The sequence below is a fragment of the Telmatherina bonti genome (genome assembly GCF_933228915.1).
Source record: "Telmatherina bonti genome assembly, chromosome: 8".
In the NCBI taxonomy this organism is placed as follows: domain Eukaryota; kingdom Metazoa; phylum Chordata; class Actinopteri; order Atheriniformes; family Telmatherinidae; genus Telmatherina; species Telmatherina bonti.
The window spans coordinates 14,843,684-14,868,357 of NC_136626.1; the positions used below are offsets into that span (position 1 = coordinate 14,843,684).

A 24,674-nucleotide genomic window follows, 5' to 3' on the forward strand; every position below is an offset into this window, starting at 1 on the left:
CGAAGATCAAAAGATCATTTAAAAAAATCCTGCAAAGAGTTAGCTTCACAGTCCTCATTGGCATTATAGTTAGAACAGAAACCATGTGTAAAATGCTGTTAAAGATCTATAATGATGCAAACAACTGGAAGCATAACGTGTAGTTTTGTAAGAGACATACAAATTTAATCCAGCTTTACCTGTATTGTTAATTACCAATGAATGATTAGAAGGAAAGTCCAACAGGGACTGAAAGTGTTGAAACCTCATTTCTTTCCAGAGGGCTTATTTGAAGAGATTGAGAAGGACGTCTTTGTTCCGTCTAAAAAACACAGCTCCATGCCAGCACCAGGAAAGGCCATTTGGACATCTAATAGTTCTGGACTGGGCCAGTTTAATGTAAGCCTCTCTGTGATTACCTGATGTAATGACAGTCAATCCAAATTTAGCCTGTAAGTCATTATGAACTAAACAAGCTTAACGGGATCTGAACAATGCAGCATGAAAAAGTTTCCACCCTGTTTTTGACCCCTTGAGGAATAAAAAGGAATTGTTAAGTCCAGTCCCAGGGCCCAAATACCTCATTTTCTATGTCTGAAGACAAGCAATAAGCTTTTAAAGTTTATCTAAACATAATTTAAACAAAGATGAAAGTTTAGATTTAATCAGAGCTAGCTCATAATAGTCAATAATGCCATGTGAAATGTGTGTCTGAAAGCTTTTGCTAGCATAATCACAGGAAATGTAAATTTGCTGTAATAGTAGCAGTGACACACTGCCATTATACAACAAGCTCTTTAAATATCTGCATGCAAATCCAACTAGACTTCACAGTTAGTTCCAGCTCAGAAACTCTAGACTAGCCATGTATTTTAACAGGTACACCAAGCTGAGATGGTTAAAATAAATGATGCTGACGTACAGAACAGCAATTAGAATATAATGTACCCAACAGTGTTTAAAGCCAGTACTACATAGAGCAGGTCCTAAACAGTCTTTACGGAGCTCCTGGTTTTCCAGCCTCATAATTTCATTTCTGTCAGTCTCTATTTAAACATCTGGAACTAAAATCGGTTCACCTTCACAAATTAAATTTACTTTTAGGCTACCCTGACCATTTGGCACTTCTTAATATTGAAGATTACTTTGACAATATCATTAAACAAGATTTAATGATTTAATGATACATTTTGTATTTCTTTGCCTTCAGGAACGTCTTGGAGGGCATGGTTTTTTTCTTTGAAGCGCTTGGCTGGTCTGAAGGCTTGGCTCGCTCACTGCCAGTTGGATCACTGCATGTATCCAGAGTCATTTCCCAATGATACAAAAGCTATCATTAACACTATCTTGTTTCTCCATTCCTCGAGTGAAAGTTGAGCTTTACTCCTGGTCTATTCAGACAATAACTACTGCTTTAAATACCAACCATTTTCTCAAAATACAGTATCTGTAAATATTTGTGCATGATTAGTATCAGTTTAACAGGAAACTGAAAAGAAATTACAGAGCAACCAGAAAGTATTAAAAAAAATACTTGACAACATTGCTTTAATGGAAGGCTGTTTTATTCATGACTGGTGTATAGGATCACAAAACATTTGCTGTGGTTCAGGTTGAGAGGCTATTTTGGTGTTTCTGGAAGAACACAGACAGGGAAGGCACCGGGTCAATATGGGAAAATGATAAGAAAGGGGTGAAATTGCCCCAAAATGCTGATTTATGCTCAGTTTAGCAGTTTTTGCATTACATGATAACAAAGCTGGACAATAACAACTACAAAAAAAAAACAATTTGAGGTATTACATGGCATATACTCAAGTCTGCCCTCCCAAACTTATTACACTGACATTGCAATAAATGCTACTAAGGTGACAGAAAATGTAATACTTGTCCAACCTTCCCTTCAATGCCTCAAATATGCAAATGTGTCTCTTCATGTCAGGCAGATTACTGAAGGGCATCAAGTTTCACTGTAAACAACTAAATAGTATACAACAGCTATCTTGTAACAGAAGAGGGCAGTGAAAACATTAATGCAAACTCAAGTGTTCCTCAGTTTTTTGTTTTTTTTTTGTTGTCAGCTGTATTTTAAAGACGGCAAACTACCTAAACCAAGACAGCATTCAGAGGCAGCTTCATCCCAGAGACAGTGGAGGTAACCTGTTGCACATGAGTGGAGGCAGTGTGGTAGAGGAATCATGTGATCACAGTTGGGCCGGTACGTCCGGTCCTCTCACCGAGCTGAGAGACCTTAAGAGCAATGTCTACCAGAGGAGCCAGCATCACCTAGACAACGAAATACACATACACAAAAATAATTAATCAAACTTCTTTAGTTCAATCAACAATTTCTCAAACGTGGAACTCATAACACTGTACAGTGTGTAGTAGCGGTGTAAAATTAATTTTAAAAGTATAACAAAGATAAAGGACGTTAGTTTTGTATAAAAGCTGACAGAAAATCTGGTTTTGGGCATTTTTAAGGAGCATTCTCAAATAAGTCGGATTTGGTGCCATCTAATGGTGATTTTGTAGACTGCAATTAACTGAACACATCTCAGTATGACTGCTTAGAAACTCTTGTCAAAGTCTGCCAATTAAAACATTTTGCCTAAATTCATGTCTTCCATCACCTCCCTGTTGATACAAGTCAAAAGTACTTTATGAAGTGTATAGTTGGAATGCAAACTCTACTTTTCCCCTGTGTTTAGTTTTCCTTTTTCAAATGGCCTTGATAAGCTGCAACAACTCAAGGTTTAGCCAAATGTCTCTATTAGTATCTCCCATGTTGAATAAAATATCTAGAACTTGTCCTTTGGAGATCTCTGGCCAATGTTGGCAGTCCTGCACATAACAGATGTGTCTAGTCCTGGGACTCAAGAGTAAAACTTTGCTTGATGTAAGAGGAACAGATGACGGGGTGGAAAAACTACATGAATATTTGCTTTCCTACTTATTTGTCAATGATCTAATCTTTAAAAAAAAAAAAAAAAAAATTTGTTTATACTGGTCTTGGTCCCATTTAAGCTTTCTCTCACTGGATATGACCAGCTATGATTACTCCACATTTTCCTCACCTGTGGATCCTGGTAAATTTTCTGAGGATCCTTCTCATAGCTGTCTATGTAGAGCCTGATGGTTGCTCCCGCACTGCCTGTCCCACTGAGACGGAAGATTACTCTGGAGCCATCAGAGAAGATGATCCGGAGACCCTGAGAGATGAAAGAGTACGAAGACACCGGAGGACAAGACGATAAATGAAAACATACAACAGTTGGGAAACGCGAACATGAAAGAAGTGTCATGATTCAAACTTTTCCACTTTGTGTTGACAGATGACATGAGTTACATACCCAATTTCTGAATTCTGTAATTAGTATTACTATTATTATGTCAAATAAGGTAAAATCACTTTTAAATATTAAGGCCAAACACTCTTTAAATACAATTGTGAGGAACAAAAAACACTTTCAGGATTTGGTCTAAATAAGAAGTTGAGATGTTGCTATGTTGACAGTTAGCAAAGCAAGCTGTTTGTCTTACCTGGTTTTTGGATACGCTGCCATCTACAGGGTCTGTGTAGGCAAAATTGTCAGCAATGGCCACCTCATAAGTCTTATCTCCAGATGAAAATTTCTTTCCTACAAAAGAAGGCTCGAGCATTTGTGCCTCCAGATCCTTGATCATCTTGTTGGCGGCATCTGAGTCGACCTCCTCATAGTCGTACCTGGAATTGAAGTCAGACAATGTTGATGCAGAAATGTAATCTGGTATCTATCTGGCATCAGAGAATTGGCCATGGCTGCATTAAATTTTACACTTAATTCATTGAGAAATATACTTTATACATATGAATATAATTAAATTAGAGTCACAACTGCTGCATTATCTTTTTTTGCCACTAGATGGTGACAAAATAATACTTGAGAACCCAACATCCCTACATCATCCCAGGTTTTCTTAACACTATATATCAAACTATACAAACCATTAGGAAGATTAAATTCTCCCCTATTTTGGAACATAGCCTATCATTTCACTCGTTTATCGACAAGCATGACTTCTTACCTAGTGAAAAAGTTTCTGCCAAACTTCTGCCAGTGATCCTTCATGATCTCCTCCACGCTCTGTTTCCTGGTGGCCAAGATCGACAACCACGCGAGCACAGCCCACAAGCCATCTTTCTCACGGATATGATCTGAGCCTGTTTGGTTGGCAGAGTGACAAGAGAGGATGAGAGAAGAACAATGCTTTCTCTTACCGTAATCCAAGTTACACAAAACTATAGACAAGGTCTTACCAGTGCCAAAGCTCTCCTCTCCACACAGTGAGAGTTTACCAGCATCCATCAAGTTTCCAAAGAACTTCCAGCCGGTTGGAGTCTCGTACAGCTGCATCTGTAGAGCTTTAGCCACGCTGGGATAAATTAGAACACATAATAAACCACATAAGCAAGCATGGTTCTGTAAGTGATGAGAGTGAGGCACTAATTTAATCAATCCAATGATGAAAACTTTTGATTAACGGTTATGTTGTGTGGTTTTTACTTGTCAAGAGCTCCACTGGTAGGCATACTGCGTGCCAAGCCTTTGACGCCAGTATTCTTGAAGTATGGGATGCCAGTAATGTTAGCAGCAATGACAGCCACAGAATCAGAGGGATTTACAAAGAAGCCGTGTTTCCCCAGCACCATGTTGCGGTCCTAAAGAGGAGATAGAGTAATTGGCAAAGGGATCACAGCAGCATACAATAAGAATGATTCCAGAGTAGTAAATATAATTTGTATGTTTAAAAAAAAAAAAAAAAAAAAAAAAAAAAAAAAAAACTGGGAGTAGGACAGTTCAGTGCTCGTCCTTTTTGTGAAAAGATACTTCTCTATGTGGGATTTTTCCATCTAAAGGAAGTCATTTTATTCCATCTCACTGTGGAACATAAGCCCAAAATTCTGATTACTTACACTGTTTCACTGAAGAAATAATAAAAAACACTTTATATGCAAGTCAAATGAATTCATTTTATGCAACCCAATTTGATTTATTTTAATTCAGGGGTGTCCAAGGTCGATCAAGGTCCACTGTCCTGCAGGTTTTCTACGTATCACTCTTCCAACACACCAACCTTCAATTAAATTGATCCAACAGCCAATGAAGTTCAGCACAAAAACGTATTCTATTGAATCAGGAGTGTTGGAACAGGGATACATGGAAAACCTATCAGATGGCAGTCCTTGAGGACCGGAGCTGGGCACCCCTGTTCTTATTCATAAAAACATCTCAGTTTTGCTCTCATCTCTCCCTCATATTTAGTTGAATTTAAAAGCTGAAGAACTCTTCATCAAGTTACATCACTTACACCATCACCATCGAAGGCAGCTCCAAAGTCATATTGTCCACCTTTCATGGTGTTGACCAGGTCAGCAGCATAGGTCAAGTTGGGATCAGGGTGATGGCCACCAAAATCTTCCTGGGGCACACAGTTGACAGCAGAGTTGGCCGGAGAACCCAGTTCTTCACACACAATCTTCTTCACATAAGGACCAACCACTAAAAAGAGCATCATTAAAAAGAGATCATTAAATGTTGCCGAAGACATCTGACGAACAAATTAACTCTTTTACTCATGTAGTAGGCTATTCCATACCTCCATGCATAGCATCCAGTCGGACATTAATGTGATTGGTACCAGAGAGAAGCTCCTTCAGTGCAGCAAAGTCAAAGATGCCCCTTAGCATCTCAGCATAAGCTTCAACTGAGTCCACAATCTCCACTGAGACAAAATCAAGGAGAATATCCCATGACACTCATCATCTAATATGTAGTTATTGAAAGATTCCAACTTGGTCAATTTAATACTTCAAATGGATTTTTTTTTTTTTTTTTTTTTTAAAAGAGATTTTACAAGACAACAAATATGAATGTTGCATTGCATGTTGTCACATATTTAACATATTTTTTTTCTTTCCAAAGAAGACAGGATTCAACTTTACCTATGAAAGGCTTGAAAGTGTCCACTTCAAAGGTCTGCTTTCCAATCTTGGACAGATCCACTTTGAGTTCTGGGCAGATATGATACTCCTGCAGGCTTTTGCTGACCTCATATATTTTGTTTGTGATGCCCTCGGGAGCAGGTCCTACGAACAAAGTTAAAAAAGACTGGTACGGGATTATGCAATGAAATATGTCTTTAATTTCACATTCTTCAGTGCTTAAACAGCAAAGATCAGAACCACAAGTCTCTATACTTCTCACACCTCCACTGGCAATGTTGTACTTGATGCCAAAATCTCCACTGGGGCCTCCCGGGTTGTGGCTAGCTGTGAGAATAATACCCCCCACTGCCTTTATCTTGCGGATGACACAGGAGACTGCTGGGGTGGACATGATGCCATTTTGTCCAATTACCAAGTGATTAATCTGTGGCAAAAATGTTGTAAAAAAAAAAATTAGTGCACACTTTTCTTCTTAATACACAATGGAAGAGGTAAAACTACAAAAAGTTCAACTAACAAAAAAAAAGAACAGAAAAAGGGGGGTGGGTGGGTCATTTATGGGGACTGCAAATAAGGATTTACAATAGGTTGAGACAAAAAGAGACAAAAATAGCAAGTGTACCTTCACCCTTTTATGTTTTGAAACCATGCTGCCATCTCTATCTTAGTTTGTTTTGCGTAAACGTGTAAAGAGTGGGGCCTCTGTGTCTACATCTTAATCAACAATACCATTTCCCCATCAATCGTTTCTTAAATTTCACCAAAATTTGCCAAGACAAACCAAACAAACCATTTCTAAGCAAGTTACTTGTGCTGGCTTCATTTGGAAACTCTGCATGTAGCAACTCTGGTTTGTGTTGGTTCATTCATATGAAGGCAGAGCATAAATTTCAATAAAGGTAATGGAGACACAAACCAATATTTCCTGCTTAGTAAATTGGCTGCTTTGTGCAATAGTCAGACACACAACTAAAACAAGATTTGCTGCCAATCTGCCAGAAATGCCAAATTTAAACAAATATAGAGAGTATTCAAGTCATGCATTTCTGCAAAGCTACAGACATGCAGGGCAACGTGACTGACTGAACGTAACGTCACGTAACACCCCCCCCCCCCCGGAGCGGCATCTCACCGCAGCATATTATGAAATAAGCTACTGTGCATCCTTTAACAACACTAACAAAGATTACTTTTTTTTTTTATTATTTGTATGATTTCCACTTGCAATACAAAACTCGAGACTGCTCTAGAGACTTTTTCAAAACCGTCCACGATGTAGCGAAGATATCGTGTGAGTGTTTAAATGTCAAAGGTAAGTCGGTTGAAATGCAGCTGGCCCTCACACACTTTATCCAAAAGATCACCGCGGTCAGGCAGGCCACGGGAGACTGTGGGATGAACTCCACGGGTGTCAATGACACCTGATTGTAGCTCGCTCAGTGTTCTGAAACTCGCAAGGTCATAAGATTTTCCATTAAACACAGGCGAGAGGAGACTCGTCCTAATATCAAAGCTTGTGAATACGAGACAAGAATGAATCCAAATCACGCTCCAATAGTTTTTCCCACAAGAAAGAGGGAGATAGTTAGCTAGTGCAAAGGAAAGTCCTTCATTTCCTTACATGACTGTATCAACATGCATTTCCTAAATAACGTTTGGATTTGTTGCGAAACTTAAATGGAAAAAAAAAAAAGAGATAGCATTTTGTGTTTTATTAGCATCATTAACTGCATTAGCAATAAAGATACGTGTAGGTCCATTGACAGTTTGAGTGCTTTTGGCAGAGAGGTTAGCATTGAGCAATTAAAGTTGCTCAACATATCTAGTCATTTACTGGTGACCAACTATAGTACACAGTACAGATGGTACTATATGCACAACAGTGTATATTGTGGAATTAAGTTGATAAACTTGTCATTTAGGTCTGATTAAGCTTGCTAACTGTGATGCTATTCAGAAGCAGGCAAGGCAGGGAGTGTTTACACAGCTAGCTTAACACAAGGCAAGCATGCAACTAAAGTGTACATTTCCTTCTCCGACTGACCCCGTTGGCTGCTGCGATCTGGACGATCAACTGAATCGCGTCTTTCATGAAAAACCTTCCATCTCCTCCGACCACCAGAGTGGCTGCCTGGCGCTCGGCAGGGTCGATGACGGAGATAATGCTCTGGATGAAGTTCTCGGCATAGTGCTGGTTCTGCTGGAACACAGTCACCCTCTTCCTCAGACCGCTCGTCCCGGGCTTCTGGTCCGTGTACGGCTTGGTCTTCACCGTTGTAATTTTCACCATTTTCGACCCCCAGAAAGTACCAATGGTCACCTCGTGAGATCCGCAGTGTGGTCCGACAAGGAGGCGACTGTGGAGGCAGACCTGCTGCACGTACACGCGGGGCAACTCCCCCCCTCACACACCCGCCCTCTCAGTTTAAAGCGCAAGTAAAGCACATGGAAGATTTTTTTTTTCCACTTCTGCAGCAACAAAGTGGATTGTTTTCGAGGAAAGCAAATTAAAATAAAAGTAATACGTAATGTTAGCCACTTCAGCAGGGCCGGATTAAAAGTGCACAGGCCCCTTGGCCCACAGTGTTCCAGGGGCCCCCTTGCCCATCACAACATTGTGAAAATTGTAAATGATCCACTGTGAAACGACATTTCTAACACCTCTCAGCCAGTGATACTATGTGGCTTTTATGTACATTTTGTTTCATGTCCAAACGTGGGCCCCAAGTGGGCATGGGCCCCCAGGCCTGCGCCCATAATGCCCATTGGATAATCTGGCCTTGCACTTCAGTTATGACACGTAATGAACTTGTTTCTCAGCTTGAAGCCCCTGTGTACAGCCCCTGAGAGTGTGTCTCAATAATGTCATGTACAGTAGAAATATAGGCTTGAAAACTTAAATACTAATGTTGGATCTTAAGTTTCAATATTAATTTAAACTTGAAAAGACCTTTTCTCCTCTATTCCAAGCAGAAAAGTTAGCATTCATTTGGAAAGTTAACATTTTAAACTCATTATTAGATAAAAACTATTTAAAATGAAAGAAATGCACAATGTATGAATAGAATAATCATTATCATAATATGTTCAGATAGAGTTTGCTCCAGTTTTAAAGAGAGGATCTTGCAGTGTTGGGAAATAGTCCACTTCTGGCCACAACTGTTTGCCTGTTGCATAACATTATTTGATCATTGCAAAGTTTACCATCACAACAGAGAAGTATTGTAAGAGGAGGATGTTGTAATACCATACAAACAAAATTTGTTTAGTTCAACACTTAATAATTATGAAACCAGTATCTAAATGACAAAGCAGATATTTAATTTGGTTTACAACTATGAATCCCAAATGTAAGCAGTCAAGTAACATGAATGTGTTGGGAAAAGAAGAGCAAACAGGGGCTCAGGACATTAAATACATCTCATGCGCTATGTGACATTTAGGTGTCCGGCTCTACTATTTCAGCAGTAAAAGTCAAAGGGCACATAATGGCCCAAGAGATATAAATAGGAGGTCAAGACTGCGCTCATCTGAAAAGTCCAAGGGCAAGTAAAGTTTAGACCAGATTGCATTGTAAAAGAATGCATTTGATTGCCAACCCCAAATCCTCACACCACAGAATTTAAGTTATGGAGACTAATGGCTGCTCATGCAGACTTGAATTAAGAAGCTGCTGTGTCTCCAAAATAAAAAACACACATAATTGATATGATGTATTTTACAGGCCTACAGTCTTATTGTTTGTACCCAAGTTACATTATTGCACAAAAGGGCTCAACAGGACAGTGAGAGAAATCTTCCGTATATTTTAGGAATTGCAGATGGTGAGGCATAAATTCTTAATCATGCATTTATCAGACTAGGAAAGTTTGGGACAACATTAAATGTATTAAAAGATATGACATGATTTTCTGTGTTAAGAATGTGTAAATCAGTTACATTTATGTCTTTTACTTGAGACACAAAAACTAAAGTAACTTATTTGAACAGCAGTGTCATGATGGCAATTTAACCATTGATCTAAACATTTTCTGAGTCTAACAATCATTGTAATTACATAAAATTGTTACATTTTCAGTATTCTTTCCAAATTCAACAATGTATCAAAGGCACATTCAAGCAAAAATAAAATATAAAGAAAACTTAACAATAGAAAGGGGGGGGGGGGGGGGGGGGGGGGTACCCAACAACAGGTACAGTCTTTGTTTCCTCAATCATTCTGCATGCTGTGTAACAGGTTTTCCTACAGATGGACCTGATAAAGCTGTTTGCAACCACATCAGGCAGAGGAGCTCATTTCTGACAAGGAAGTATGAGTAATCTGATGTGGCTCTGATGATTGATCATTAAAACATAACAATTAGGATAGATCTATGTATATTAACAATATTTGCATAAATGAAATGACAGAGGGTATTGAACTGGTATTGAATAATAAAATCTCCTTATACCACATGTGAAACAATTATGGTTTGATATAGGTTGGATATAACAGCCGTTTACATGACAAGCTTTATGTGTTGGGCAGTATGGTCTCCATGCAGTTATATATCCAGTCCTGCTTCTCACTAATGGGTAGGACATGCTGGCACACCTAGAGGAAAAAAATACATCTTTGCATGATCATCTAAGGTAATACATAATAATCCAGAGTCACTATATCAGCTGCAACAGCCAGTTTGGTATAGTTTCCCTCTTGCATACATATAACAGGTAATGTGCCCATGATCACACTAAAATAGCAAAATCTGGCACAAAGATAGTTTGAGTATATTGCCAGTTTGTGTCTGTCTGCAACCAGATTTAGTCAGTTTGTGAAAGTGTCTCAACCATAGACTACATAAAAGAGGTCCCAACTGTGTGAGATGCAAGTACACTTTGAATTAGAATATTCTGGGAATTAAAATGATTACAGATTTGGAAATCCAAAACAAATTTGGAAATCCATTATCCCACCGACATCTCAGAACCACTGTGGAAAGCTCTGTATACTGTTTTATGATTAGTGCATCTGTTAATTATACAAAAAACTACAATACAACTATAAGATGAAATAAAATAAACCATACATTTGGATGACAAATGTCTCTAGCATTGTATTTTACAGGCTATCTTGACTTGATTAGACTACTTCTAATACTGTAAGCACAACTATCTGAGATAATTAAGCTTGTTTATTATTTGAATGGACTGCAGACACCGATTCCAGACTCAGGGTGAGCTGCCAGCTGTATTGCAGACAGAATAAATGGATCAATCTCATCTTTTTGTTTTCAAGTTATTGGTATGTGAAAAGAGCTTCAGATAGAATTATAAGGTAGAAACAATTCCAAAGAATGATAGTCTTAGAAGAAGTATTCTGAAGTGTTTACCATCTTTGTCCTGGCAGGCACTTCTACTGCAAACACAGTCATGCATCTGCTGCTGCAGCAATTCCTGCTCTGCTCATTGTTTACATGAACAGTCACTTTTTGATTGGTCTGCAAAAGAAATTTCAATGGTTAACTTTCTTCACTTCAACTTGTACAAAATACAGAAATTTCATCAGCTCAGTAAACACACACAGACACGGAAAAGGCCAATACTCTTGTTTGTGAAAACCCCAAACTGAAGAAAGACAAAAAGTATTACTGAGCTACAGAGTCATGATAATCAGCCTAACTATATTTTCTCTCTTCAGTTGTTCCTTTACAACTTTGGGTCATTCTTTTAGAATAGCTCCAGTTGCTAAGCAAATGGGTATGTCTACAGCATATCAATGACGGTAAGCTGAATTGTCTCGGACCACCACAGACTAGTTGGCTGAATTGAAACCGACTAGGTCTTAGTTGTTCATCCTTCCTACTGACATATTCTAATTGGTCATTAGGATCCAGAGCTTACTATAATAAATTCATTCACTTTTTGGGATCCATTGGTAGGATATGTGCAACATCTTTCATGTGTCAGAGCAGCTGCTTGCAGAGTCAGATCATTTCAAACAAAGCTTGTTGTCTACCTTGTTAGCAATGAGGGAGGAAATCCTGTTTTCTCCTCTGTAGGTGTAAATAAAGACGTTGTCATGGCCTTTGAGTGCTTTGGCTCCCGTTCTAGCCGTGATGGACTTTTGGATAGCCTGGTTCAGCAGCTTGGGTCCAGAGTCCATACTTACAGGCTGCATAGATGGCTGAGTGCCTTCACAGTACACATCTATTTGAAATGGACATGCCTGACAGAGAGGGAACGAGGTGTTTGTTAAGTTTGCTGAAGGAAGAATTAACCTTAAAATATAGTACATTTGATTTATATCATGCTGTTTCATAATAAAACTCGGGTATTTATGCTTATATATCTTTGGAATAAAATCTGATATGCAACCCCACCTCTACCAGATCCAGGACATGGTTGTAGCCCATGGCTTCCAGGGTGACCCACAGATCTGCAGGATTTCCATCTTTCTCTGTGGCCTCCATCAGGTTCAGCTCCATGAAACCCTGACGCGTCAGCTGGTTCCTTCTCATATCAAAGTTTTCTTTGTAATAAAAAAATGTGTAAGCATCTTATTGAACCCCTTCCCTCTAATATATATCACATTTATCAAGAGAAAACAGCGCTCCTGTACCTTTGCAGACAGCCCAGGCATCTTTGTCACATTTCTCTCCACTGGTTCTTAGCTCAAAGAAATTGTACTCTTCAAGGCTGAGTAAACCATTTCCATCCAGGTCTATCACATCAAAGATGTCGGACAAAACCTCTCTGTGGCAGAAACAGAGTATCAGAGACGTATCAGCACAACCGGAGTACATCCATCTGCCCTTTTCTAACACATAATGTATCCATAAAGTCAAGCTTTCATTTGACCTTTGTGAGCTTTTATCCAGACCTGGATATATTTTGTAAATACTGTTGCTATATGTTGTTTTGATTCTGAAGAGAAAAAAAAAAGAAAAGAAAAAAAAAAGGCTCACCTTAGCTCCCGGGTAAGGTCTAGTTCTCCAGTGTCAGTTCTGTAGACTAGCTCCACATTTGAAAGACCCTTTTTGCTTCTTTTCTTCAGTCTGCAGCCGCTGGTGAAGGGAAGCAAGCGGTATGCTCCAGCATTTAGTTCTCCTTTCCAAACATACTTCTGCAGGAACATAAGGGTTGCAAAGTAAATGAGCCTTGCAAGTAAATATCTTGGAATAAAGAACCAATCAATGAAACAAATTTAAGTTCATTGTCATCGCATTAGAAGTGGCTTAATCTTTTATAATCAAGGCTCTCTACCGGAACAGCAAGGAGGACAAACATTGTCATGTGGTTTGCAGGGTTTATATTGACATAATACACTCCTGAATTAAATAAGCTTGGGCTTAATATCTCAATAAATGCCTTTTTGACTGTACATTTACACACAAACATACTTCTTTGTCTTTTGATTCTGTGAAGCATACTAAAGTTGAGTCCTCTTTGGTGTCACCAACTGACATCACGAAAAGAGCCGTGTCCACTGTCATCCACGGTGAAGACTTGTCTGAAAACACATTAAGGAAGATCACAGGGATATATTCATATTTTGGAATTTATATAATATACTTTAACACAACACTTTTCTCAACAAGATCAAAATACATGTATAAAAATACAAATATAATTTATTATACAGACATTATTTTAGGGAAGAATCAAAAAGGCTACATGCGTCCAAGTTTATGCAATCTTTACAATGTAGAAAAACTTTGACAGCCAACATCAATCTGACCCCAACTATGGCTTTTTTCATTTTATGAACTGAACTGAACTCTTCATAAATTATTTTCCACTGAGCTGCAACACAGTCTGACACAGTGAACTGGTGTACATAACCAAACAATCTCCCTTGTTTTTTTTTATGATTCATATTCTTTAAATGGTTAAGACATAATTTATTTGTTTTTTGCTACAATAGTAAAAAAAAACTAATTTAAAAAAACCCACATGAAACAAGGACATTTTAACTAAAACAGCAGTCTAACAACAATGCAGCAGCAGTCCAGCAAGAAAATAACATTTGATTGTACCTTCATCATTATGGTTTATGTAGTTTTATGAAAATATAAGAGCACAAACCCACCAGATCTGTTGCTGAGGTTCAGTGGCTGGATGGTTAGGTAAACATTGGTCGTCTGGGGGATATTGAGTTGATACTGAAGAGAGCTGATACTTCCATCATCTTCTACAAAGAAGCATCCTTTCATGGAAGTGTGCTGCCACTCCTGGAATGGTGGAAAATATTTCTGCTCTATTAACAAAACCATTACATTCATACAAGCTCACATAACATGATTATACCAAGAGAAAAATGAATGACAAGCCACCATACCCACACTAAGATGTTCTTTAAATAACATCAAAAATAGTATAGCTTGAAGTGTGTATCATCTTTCTCTACGTGTGGTCTCTACTCATATCCTGATGCAATTAGAACAAAATGTTTTCTCTTTGGCAATAAAATGCATTTATTTGTTCAACAGAAACCAAAACTAATTTGCAGTCCTTGTTTACAAGGGGATTGATCTTGTGACAGAGGAAGTGTGTTTTGGCATGAAAAAGTTAATTAAGCAGTCCGTCATAGCGGTGAAGTAGCTCACTTGATTAACAGAAACTGCCATTGTGATCATTACTGCTGCAATCTTTAGGGGGCATATTCATTACCACATGGAAGCTTAGCAGCATGAAAACACCTGCCATACTCACGTTGATCCAGAGGAGGGCACAATTGTCACACTGAGTTTCTGCTGTGGGCTGAAGTAAATCTCTACAGGACCTGATACAGCAAATTGGAGTACATTTAACTTTGATAAATTTAGCCTTTTCAATCTTGAGCAAGCGGTCATTCAAAACTGTCAGGGGGCTACTTTGGCAATATTTATGAATCCTAATATTTCTCTCATTCTGACATCCTGTTGTTCCTTTGTCTGGCAGCACAACTAAAATGAGCTAATAATTTGAAATTGAACAGGAACATCAACACAGGGAAGTTTTCATTCCCCTCATTGGAGACACATTAAATGAAAACACAGTTGGTGTGAACACACTGTAAGAGGACATTGAGGGCCAAGCATGTCTGGAATAGGCTATATATCCTTTTAGTGGACTAATAAATCACCAAGTTAAACAAAGAAAGTACCATAAAGATGGAGCATGCCACTCCTTTAGAGAAAAGCCATTTCATACAAGTATTTATCTTGGGCTGTGAGAGGCATAAAAGATCAAACCATAACACTTCAGTGGTTTGTCCAGACAATATTACATGGGGGTAAATGCCATGGGCACCCGTCCCCTGCTTAAGGACATCAGAATTAATGCCCCCATAGAGAGAGGGTCAGTCTGCAGACTAATACAGGTGCTGTCACCTGCTCTGGCCACAGGTCTGATTTACTGTTTCACAGAGTCACAGGACACTGAACCAGCCAAGCACGCACGCACGCACGCACGCACGCACGCACACACACACACACACACAAACCTTCCTGTATACTTAGTTTTTATTGATACACAATACTAAGAAATAGTCATCGCAACCTTTTCTATGGAAATTTTTGTTCGTGAAATTTTATTTCCATTACACAAGCCACACACATACACACACCCTGTCACAACTACACATCTATGTCTCCACTCACTACACTGCTATTAATAGCCAATCACAATATAAGAGCTCTGAGGTAATCTCTGGGTACACATTCTTTTACCTCCATGATGCCTGGCCCTTTTTAATCTCAATGCAGTCACAGACCTAACAGATGGAGCAAGGAACATTTTTTCCCCCCATTAATTTATTTATTTACTTCTCCCCTTCCTATAAAGTAAACCAGCTGAGGTTAAGCCAAAAAGAGTGAAAACAATGAGTGTGCGATCAATACAGTGTATATCTAATCACCCAGGGCCAAATTCACCCATCATAAACCACTGCATAGCAGACACTGAGCTGTGGAGCTGCAGGTCCTTCTTATAATAGGGTCCCTCACAAGAGCCCCCATTCAATTACATCGAGCGACTCACTGACGGCACAAATTGTACATACTTCAGATTCATATTACAACAATTTTCTTTTATGACAGATTATAAGAACAAACTTGTAAATTAAATAATATTTTAAATGTATTCATTACGCTGATTTTTTTTTATGCCTTTAAGTAATTGTAAAATTAGCTATGATGTTAACAGTTACATTAGTTTCAATGCTTTGTTGTAAGTTGTTTTTTTTTTCTTTTTGGCATTGGCTCTTACATCCTACTCACTGTGGTACACTGTATCCTACTTTTATATCACAAGCCAAATTAACCCATTCACATATCATATTTGTTAATCCTCACTCTGTTACATTACAGGCCTTCACAGGCTTGTACAGCAACTTTTTTTTTTTTCTTTTAATCTCTGTTTAGCTACCACATATTACAGGCACCCTTTTTTGGCCTAAGTGGTTAAGAAAACAGATGGATGCACATATTACAGGCAACATGTGACTCAACGGCACAACGCTGTAGCTCATGGCTTTCAGGCTGCACCACATATTTGCAGGATCTCCATCTTTCTCTGTGGGCTTCAGGTTCAGTTCTATGAAGCCCTCTCGTCTCAGTTAGCTGTTTTTCTTTAAAAAGGAAACATTCATTTTTTTTTGTCCTTCACCATTAAATAAAAAAATAAATAAAAACCTTCTCAATAAGCCCATAGCAACATTCAAAAGAGAGAATATTTTGTGAAAACATAACACTAACATTCATCAGAATTGAAGTTAATCATATGATGGTTGCTAGAAAGTCAAAATGACTGTAGCGGGTCACCTGTAAACCTGGAGGCTCAGAGATTTTGATGGTCTTGGTGCTGCAGGATGTCACTGATATTGAGTTGGACAGGGACGACCGTCTGCTGCGAGCTGAAGGAGGACGGGAGGATGATCGGCTGTCTAAGATAAACACACACATACAAGCCCGTCAGAAACATGAAAACTTTATAGAAAAACATTAGACTGACGAAGAAAAGCTTTAAAGCACGACACAAAATTTAGAAAAGTGTTTGATTTATGACTGACAGATTAAGTACAGCCCATCCCTCCCTCAACACAGAGTAAACACTTTCAAAAGAGAGATGAGGTGCATGACATACTTCACACTGTAATCTGTCTTCACAGAAGTCGATTACTGAGTTAAAGTAAGAATGGATGCTTTGCATTTGGGTTCTGAGAAAGTGTCTCAAGTTCAAGCTCCCTTTAATTAATTATAGCGGCATTTTAAATCACAAATGGCATAACAGCGCCCTTTCAAATCCATTATCTCACACAACTTTCTTCCTTGAACACTAATTGAAGCCAGAAAATATCAATTTACTAATGAGGGGTCTGATTGTTTTTAAGCCTGGGAAATCAGGATGCAAAGTAATGTGACAAGCTTATAAGCAAATTACTGTGGAATAATAATAAATAGATGCATTATGGTGGTATTTAATCATGGATCTGTTCTATACTGATAGCAGTATTTTAATTAAGGGAACAAAAATGTTGCTTTTATGTGACTTTAGACAAGAATGCACTGAAATCTCTCCTAACAAATGCTCCATTTATCATTTTATCTTAAAATCATTATTCCTGCAAACTACTGTGACAAAAAAATTCTATGAAACTAAATAATGCAAGTGCCAAAAACAAAGGCTGAAAAATTTTTGGGAAAAAAAAAATCTGCAAAACATATTACAGTCAAGTACCAGTAAAATGTATATTCTGGTTTTATAGACAAATACAAGACCAAATGAAAAGTCAAAACAATTTTTGAGCTCCAAGAAAAACCCATTCAAGATGTGCGCTCACACGGCATCTCATGTCAGAGCCTTGTTAAAATGTAACAGGTATAAATCAATACATGGGAGAGGCACAATAATGTGATAATCCCGAATACTATCTGGGAGCTCATTTGTTTTTGCAGTGGTGGGCGACCAGGCCTCCTCTCTAATCCCTCATCACCTCCCCAGTGAGGAATGGTAGAATCCTCTAAATCAATAACATGAACATGGACTGACCACTTAAATCAACCCCATTTATCTTCTCACTGTTGGCCTGTCTGTGGCTTCCTCATCCTGGATCTCAGTTCCTTTAAGCCTTTCTTCAGCACTCTGGCTTTATAGTGGAAAAAGTAGAGCTTTACATCCACTTTAAAAAGTAGCCAGAATTGTTCATGTTTGTTACAAACACTGAAACTGGTCTGTGTTTAACTGCAGCTAAAAAAGGGAGCTGAAAGGCACTTTTTGTGTGTGTGTGTGTGTGTGTGTGTGTGTGTGCGCGCGCGTGTGTGTTTGTACATGCAGACAAAGCTTATGTCAATCACATAATGGCAGAAATAATTACCCATACCAAAACACTTTGATGTCTCCTCCCTCCAAACAAGCTGACCTAATTGTGTAGCTATTATGATATATGGACTGTGTTGGTGAGGTGATTTGTCATACTAGTGGTGAAAAATTGATCAATAACAGAGCTATTATTTATTCATCAAAACCAATTGTTGAGGTGTACTAGGGCAACGTGATTATAGATAAGCATCCAAACATGGAAATTCGGAGTAAACCTGCAGCTATAACAACAAAAGACTGATATTTTGGTCTTTTAGTTCATTCTGCAAAGCAACTTTATCATTAATAACATATATATATATATATATATATATATATATATATATATATATATATATATATATATATATATATATACTAAAATGAATATTTTTTCTGTTATATATAAGGTAACAGTAGCAGAACCCATATTGCACCTTTCTTATGTGTTAAATCAGGTTCTCCACTGTGAGTTGTTGCCTCTGCCACTGGTGATGATGCTGATGGTACAGAGCTCTTTGAAGGGCTGTGCAGCTGACTGCCAAAATTCTGTCTTTTCAGCTTGGCATCTGCCTCAAGCTTGTCCAAAGCAGCTTTTTGACACTGTTCCACAGTAGACAGAAACAACCTGCAGAACTGACAGCAACAGGGAAGCAATACTAAGAGGATGACACATGAGGTAAGGTTGGAGCAAACAAAGAGGGGCATAAATAAGGGAATGTTTTGAACAGACATCAAATCAAGGCAGCTTCTTAAGAAACAAGGAAGAAATACAACATTTTGTATCTTTAACTGCACCGTTTTTAAAATGTGAAGAGTGCGAGTTAAAATAAGGTTTCTGAAACTTCATCTGCTATCAGTGGCCAATTATCTTTCAGTCTTAATCTGATACAATACATCAGAGATCACTGCAGTCTTTGAGTGCTGGTGTCCTGCAGGTATTTAATGTTTCCCATCTGCAACATACTTGATTCAAATAATATGTTCAACAGCTTGTTGCCAAATTCTCCACATGTCTGTTAATGACCCATTCATTTGAATTAGGTGTGTCCCTGAAGGGAAACATCCAATGCTGCATAACACTGACTATTGAGGGCCAGAGTTGGTGATCCTGGCATTATACTTTTTTGTCCCTATAGGGACATTTTTCCTGGCCCCGAGTCCTCGAAATATTTCACTAGGGAGAAATCCTTTTCCAAAGTTTCAGTCTAGATATTGGTATTGAATTTTACAATATATTTTAAATATTCTGACTTGAACCAAGATGATAACTTGCATATAGAGTAATGGTAATACACACAGCAAAGTGGTGTTAGGATCAGTTCATAATAACTTCATGCCTCTTTGCACTCACCTCTGCGTAGTCCAGTTTGCCATCTTTGTTGATGTCAGCTAACGAAAAAATGGCATTCACCTCTTCTGTTGTCATTTTCTCTCCCCTCTGCAACATTTTAATGTAAAGACATTTCATGAAAAATTAATCTACTTTATTTAAGTTGTGCTTTATTATCCTTTCATTTTACAAAAATGTATAGCAAAAAAAAAAAAAAACCCCAAAAACAACCAGTAAAACAAAAAAAACAAAACAAAAACCAAACAGTATCCACTTTGTTACAAATCTCTTTAATATGAATGTTTTAATCTACTTACAGTGGTTAGAACTTTCTCCAGAACACTATGTGAGATGTAGCCGTCACCATGCACATCAATCTTTTTAAAAGTTCTCATCAACTCAGCTTCCTCAGTTTTCCTCTCACACTTGAGAATTTCACAGAAGTCATCAAAGTTCAGTTTTGATGTTTTTGTAGTCCAATATTTGTCAAGGGTGGCATGGGATGGATTTCTACCAGCCTGCTGGAGGACTGAATAAGAATAATGAGGAAACGGTGAACAGTTAGTTCATATATGACAGGTGGCACTAGTAAAATTAGAAATGCGGATGACATATACATCTCTCCAAAAGTATGAATATGTTTGAATATTACCAGACTTCACATGAAAGCTTTGGTCAGTTTGCCTGACATAACTAGTGTCAAGCAATCCTAAAACATTTATTCCTATATGCTACAAATAATTGTATTCTAACACATGTGCAACTACAGCTTTCTTAAGTGATGGCTCTGAAGTTATTGTTTTTATTTATTTATTTTTTCATTCAAATTAGTGACTCAAGAGCATTCAAAACGGATCAGGACAATCAGAGAACACCTTTTTGTTTTGCAATAATGTTGCAATTTAAAGCTTTTTATGGACAACTAGGAATTATTTTAGAATTTGGATTTCCATGCAAGTTTTCAAATACTTCTAAAGAACTTACTAAAGATAAAACCAGATAATCTTTTACTGATTAGAGACAAGGATAAACCAAGAGCAACCAGACAGTAGGTCCAAATCAGAAAATACTGCCTTACTGACTACAGTTGCATAAGAAGTATGCTATCGACCTTAAGATAAAGCTTTTCTTTCATTTATTATCTCCTTTTTTAATTGCTGGCATAAAAAGTAAATAAATAAATCTGAGGAAACTTTTTTCAACAGATGACAAGTTTGACTTTAGGTATGAATTGAAACAATAGAGCCTGTTGTCCTTTTGCTTTTATTAATCACTTCTGTTACATCACAGACAGAAAAAAAAGACTTAATTGCTGATAAATCTTTGCTATAACTTGTGCGTGTAAATAAGATAGCAAATAAATAAATAAATAAATCAAATAAATAATCAATTGTTTTTCTTCTCAGTTGTCAAACGTGAATTCGATAGCCAGCTGCTAACAAATTAGCAAGTCATGACATTTTATTAAAACTTACCACGACATAACTGCTCTTTTGAAGTAATATTTGTTAAACTAGATTTGAACAGAGCCAGATATGCAGCCCTGCACTGCACATAGAAAGCCTCCTCGTCGTGGGAGAGACGAGGTGACTCCTTAAAAGACATCTCTGCCACAGCAAGCAACTAAAAACAAAAACGCAAAACAATCCAGTTATCGTTAGCTTCAGCTGTCTGATAAAAGGGGTAAAAGAATACTAGTTTGGACACGTTACGTAATCTAAAATGCATTAGTTGAAATAATAGTTATATTACTCGCGTTTAGATTTGCATTTCTCGCAGCACGTTGCCAGCCTTCGTTTGCCTGTTGCTTGGCAAAAAAAATTAATAAATAAAGAGTGAGCGGTGCGCATGAAATAGGGCACGGGGGAAACAAACGTTAAAGCGTTCCCGTTGCATAAACGAGTTTATGCAGACCTATGTATAACGTAGTTTTGACATGGCATCAAAAATATGATGTTAAGATTAATTTAATTGAGATTTAACACAAAAAAACTGTTTCTGGCAATATTATTCAAGATCTCCACACTTGCATCGAACGACTCCATCAGAACTATAATAGAATTAAAAAAAAAATAAAAATCTTGCTTTAGTTATTTTCTCAGGAGGATTTACCTAAACGTACCGTTTCCCCTCAATTCAATGTCTAGGCTCTATTTAATATACTTCGAAGCCTTTTCTGCAACATGATTTTAGTGGAAAGGCATCATTCTTTTGAATTCTTCAGCATGATTGTGACCGACTGGAAGATAAAATTCTATGTGTGCAAGAAATCCTTGTGATGCTCAGACATGGAAACAGATTAAGTCAATCAAAAAGCAAAAACTTTCATGTTAAATGAATCCACAAAAGCACCCTGCCTAAATATCACCATAACACACAACTGAATAGAGTAGTTTGTGTAGGGTCCAATGTAGCTTGGGTTGAAACTTGTGTGATTTGCTGGGTATTAAATATGTCAGACTCAGCATCCCCAAGTCAATTTGAATGCTCACCTTCTGGGTTGAACAGCTGATGGTCCACAGGACAAATGATCTTCTCAACCTGTTTAAGTATACAATATCGAAAACTCCCCCACTGAACCTCCTATTTATCTATCTTTTCATATGAATCTTTTCTACTTTTGTAGTAAACCCTTTAAGATCTGGTGCTGCCTAATATGTTCAAAAGTTACAAAGCTGGTTGAGTTGAATATACTTTTGTGTAATATAAGAATCACACAATCTTATTATAAACAACACAACCCTGTTTTGAAAGGTGCTGAAGTAACTATGGTAAGTAAAGCATGCATAGTAACAACACAGTTGCAAAGCACAAATCAAACGGCTTATCAACTACCAAGTAAATTATCCACTGTCAGGTATCACCTTATAACGTGGCAAAGATTTCTCAAAACACTTTATAGTCTGTACGCCCCATTCACTCATACAATCATATTGCACTTATTATATTCTTGCCCTCTATGTTTGCAACACTTTTTCTATACAGTAAGATTTCAATATGTTTGGTGCACTGTAGGAATTCAGTGTCTTGTTCAAGGATGTTTTACTGAACTTATTGACATTCAAGAAAAAGACCACTTATGGCACAATTCTATAAGCCTTGGAACATCATCATGAATGAAGCATGATGGTCAAACATCATTCTGCAGTTTGCTTTTGGACAGTACCTTGGAAATGTGTCAACTTTGAATATATGATGGTAAATTCAGTTTCTGTTTCAGTCCTTCAGGAAAATTAGATTGAGAAAAACAGTCTAAACATCCCAACACTAAACAGTGAAATGTTTAATAATGTTTAATGATCTAAATCATACTCAGATTTAGTTAAATAAATAATGCTTCCTATACTTTGGGGAAAAAAAATCAATGCAGCTTGAAGGAACTGGAGAAAGCTAACATTACAAAAGAGCAAAATCCCAATAGGTGGCTGTCTCAGTCATAGAAACAACTTGCAGCTATGACTGCTACAAATAAGAGGCTCTTTGTACAAACTAATGCAAACTAAATTTTTTGTTTTTAGTCATATTTCTTTTTCATTTCACATTTGCAAATCTCTTGCATCTTGGCAGCAACGTTCATTTTGTGTTGATAAAAACATACAAACCCTGCAAAGATATGCCTAAATAACAAGCTGTTTGGCAACTTAATCATAAGAAGGCTAAAGGTTAATGCTTTGTACTGTGTGTGTACTCCAATGTAGTTTAGATACTGTGATTAAGTATAAGGACGTTTGGTAAAAAATAAATAAAAAACTACTTTATAAAAGCTGCAAATTAAAATTATACTTTGATAACTATCAACACACAATGAGGCAAAGTCTGTAAAGCACAGAGTTACAGAGAACTCCACTTTATGAGTTGCTATATTTCAATTGCCACACTTGCCTGATGGTCATAATGACATATCAGAATTTAATGACAGGAGACGCAGAATGAAGGAAATTTCTCACTGGGCAAATTATCAGTGATTTACATAGCACTAAAAATAGTTGTATAAGACTCACTTAACACAAGAACCATTTCCTTAGCCAAGGCAGACATTTGGTATTTGGTCCATCCATCAAAATAAGCATTAAGTTTAATTTTATGGTGCTGCCACCAACATGAACTCAGTTTACAGTTCATTTATAACACTTGATTTAATTACACCAGGGCCATTTGGGGCACACAAGCTAATAATAAATCTGGAATATATTCAATTTTTTTTTGTAATAATAAAAAAAGGACCTTTGAAAAGGACAAGTAAAAAGTGATACACGTCCACACCAATGGTATAGAAGCATACAACAAAGAATGACATGAAACTTCAGTGAATATTTAAATGATTAAAAAAGGATTAAAAAAAAAAAAAACTGATTTACTCAACTTAAAAATTTCCTGGGTTAGGTACAGATCAATGTTGTGCTCATATCATTTTTAGTTTTACATAATTATTGAAAAACATCTGTAATGTATGGTGTATTACCAGGTTTTGGCATCTATTTCAGGTTCTTTCAGGTATCTACCTTGTAGCCAACAATAATCTCTGTACTTAGTCTTATAGGTCTTTAGGATGAATCTTTTATCTTTGAATTTATGATTAGTCATTTCTTCAGATGGGTCTTTGTTGTCCTCCACTCATCTAGTTGATCAGACTGAATGCCTTGCCATCTGAACTGGAATAACCAAAGGGCACATTCATTAGGGTCAGGAAAGAGCTGGAGGAAATCTCTCTGAAAAAGTCTTTTTCTTTGGTCCTAAATCTTTTGAAGAGGCGGAAATGTCTCTGTCCTTCAGACTGTCCTTGGACTGAGAGATGATGGTTTTTTCATGACATGCTGAATATTATGTCTAACATGGCATTTTTTTTTTTTTTTTTATTATTACAGATTAGTTGCTCACAGGGGTGAGTGGTTTTTCTTTGGTGATCCATTTCCACTGGAACTCTCTCTTTCTCTCTCTCACTCTTTCTTTGTGTTTGGGCTGCTTTTTTCCCTATTTTTTCCATATGCTAATGGGTCAGCAGAGGGCAGCAGTGAACAAAGATGCTTCATTAGATCTCTTGAACTGAAGACA

General features: G+C 37.5%; 2 protein-coding genes across 2 annotated transcripts; both read right to left on the bottom strand.

The window, feature by feature from the left end:
* Positions 1-1,873: 1,873 nt before the first annotated feature.
* pgm1 (phosphoglucomutase 1) lies at positions 1,874-8,337 on the bottom strand. Its single transcript, XM_079245424.1, has 11 exons — positions 8,013-8,337; positions 6,230-6,392; positions 5,966-6,109; positions 5,620-5,745; positions 5,332-5,522; positions 4,527-4,681; positions 4,280-4,395; positions 4,048-4,183; positions 3,523-3,706; positions 3,057-3,191; positions 1,874-2,265 (listed from the first exon to the last, which is right to left on the bottom strand). The coding sequence occupies exons 1-11, from the start codon at positions 8,256-8,258 to the stop codon at positions 2,176-2,178; spliced, it is 1,686 nt and encodes a 561-aa protein (XP_079101550.1). The 5' UTR covers positions 8,259-8,337; the 3' UTR covers positions 1,874-2,175.
* A 1,881-nt stretch (positions 8,338-10,218) lies between these two features.
* On the bottom strand, positions 10,219-21,285 carry efcab7 (EF-hand calcium binding domain 7). Its single transcript, XM_079244677.1, has 13 exons — positions 21,098-21,285; positions 19,940-20,151; positions 19,644-19,730; positions 18,727-18,925; positions 16,753-16,874; positions 14,040-14,181; positions 13,351-13,460; positions 12,916-13,073; positions 12,570-12,703; positions 12,331-12,479; positions 11,967-12,176; positions 11,341-11,448; positions 10,219-10,562 (listed from the first exon to the last, which is right to left on the bottom strand). The coding sequence occupies exons 1-13, from the start codon at positions 21,225-21,227 to the stop codon at positions 10,482-10,484; spliced, it is 1,842 nt and encodes a 613-aa protein (XP_079100803.1). The 5' UTR covers positions 21,228-21,285; the 3' UTR covers positions 10,219-10,481.
* Between the last annotated feature and the right edge of the window lie 3,389 nt (positions 21,286-24,674).

Excerpts from the sequence above, each read along its gene's own strand:
- pgm1 (XM_079245424.1), bottom strand. The coding sequence starts at position 8,258 with ATGGTGAAAATTACAACGGTGAAGACCAAGCCGTACACGGACCAGAAG. Across the intron at positions 5,523-5,619 it reads ACTGGATGCTATGCATGGAG|TGGTTGGTCCTTATGTGAAG; the intron begins GTATGGAATAGC and ends TGCTCTTTTTAG. Across the intron at positions 3,707-4,047 it reads GGCAGAAACTTTTTCACTAG|GTACGACTATGAGGAGGTCG; the intron begins GTAAGAAGTCAT and ends CTTCAATTCCAG.
- efcab7 (XM_079244677.1), bottom strand. The coding sequence starts at position 21,227 with ATGTCTTTTAAGGAGTCACCTCGTCTCTCCCACGACGAGGAGGCTTTC. Across the intron at positions 16,875-18,726 it reads TGATTTAACACATAAGAAAG|ACAGCCGATCATCCTCCCGT; the intron begins GTGCAATATGGG and ends TGTTTATCTTAG. Across the intron at positions 13,461-14,039 it reads GAACCTCAGCAACAGATCTG|ACAAGTCTTCACCGTGGATG; the intron begins GTGGGTTTGTGC and ends ATGTGTTTTCAG.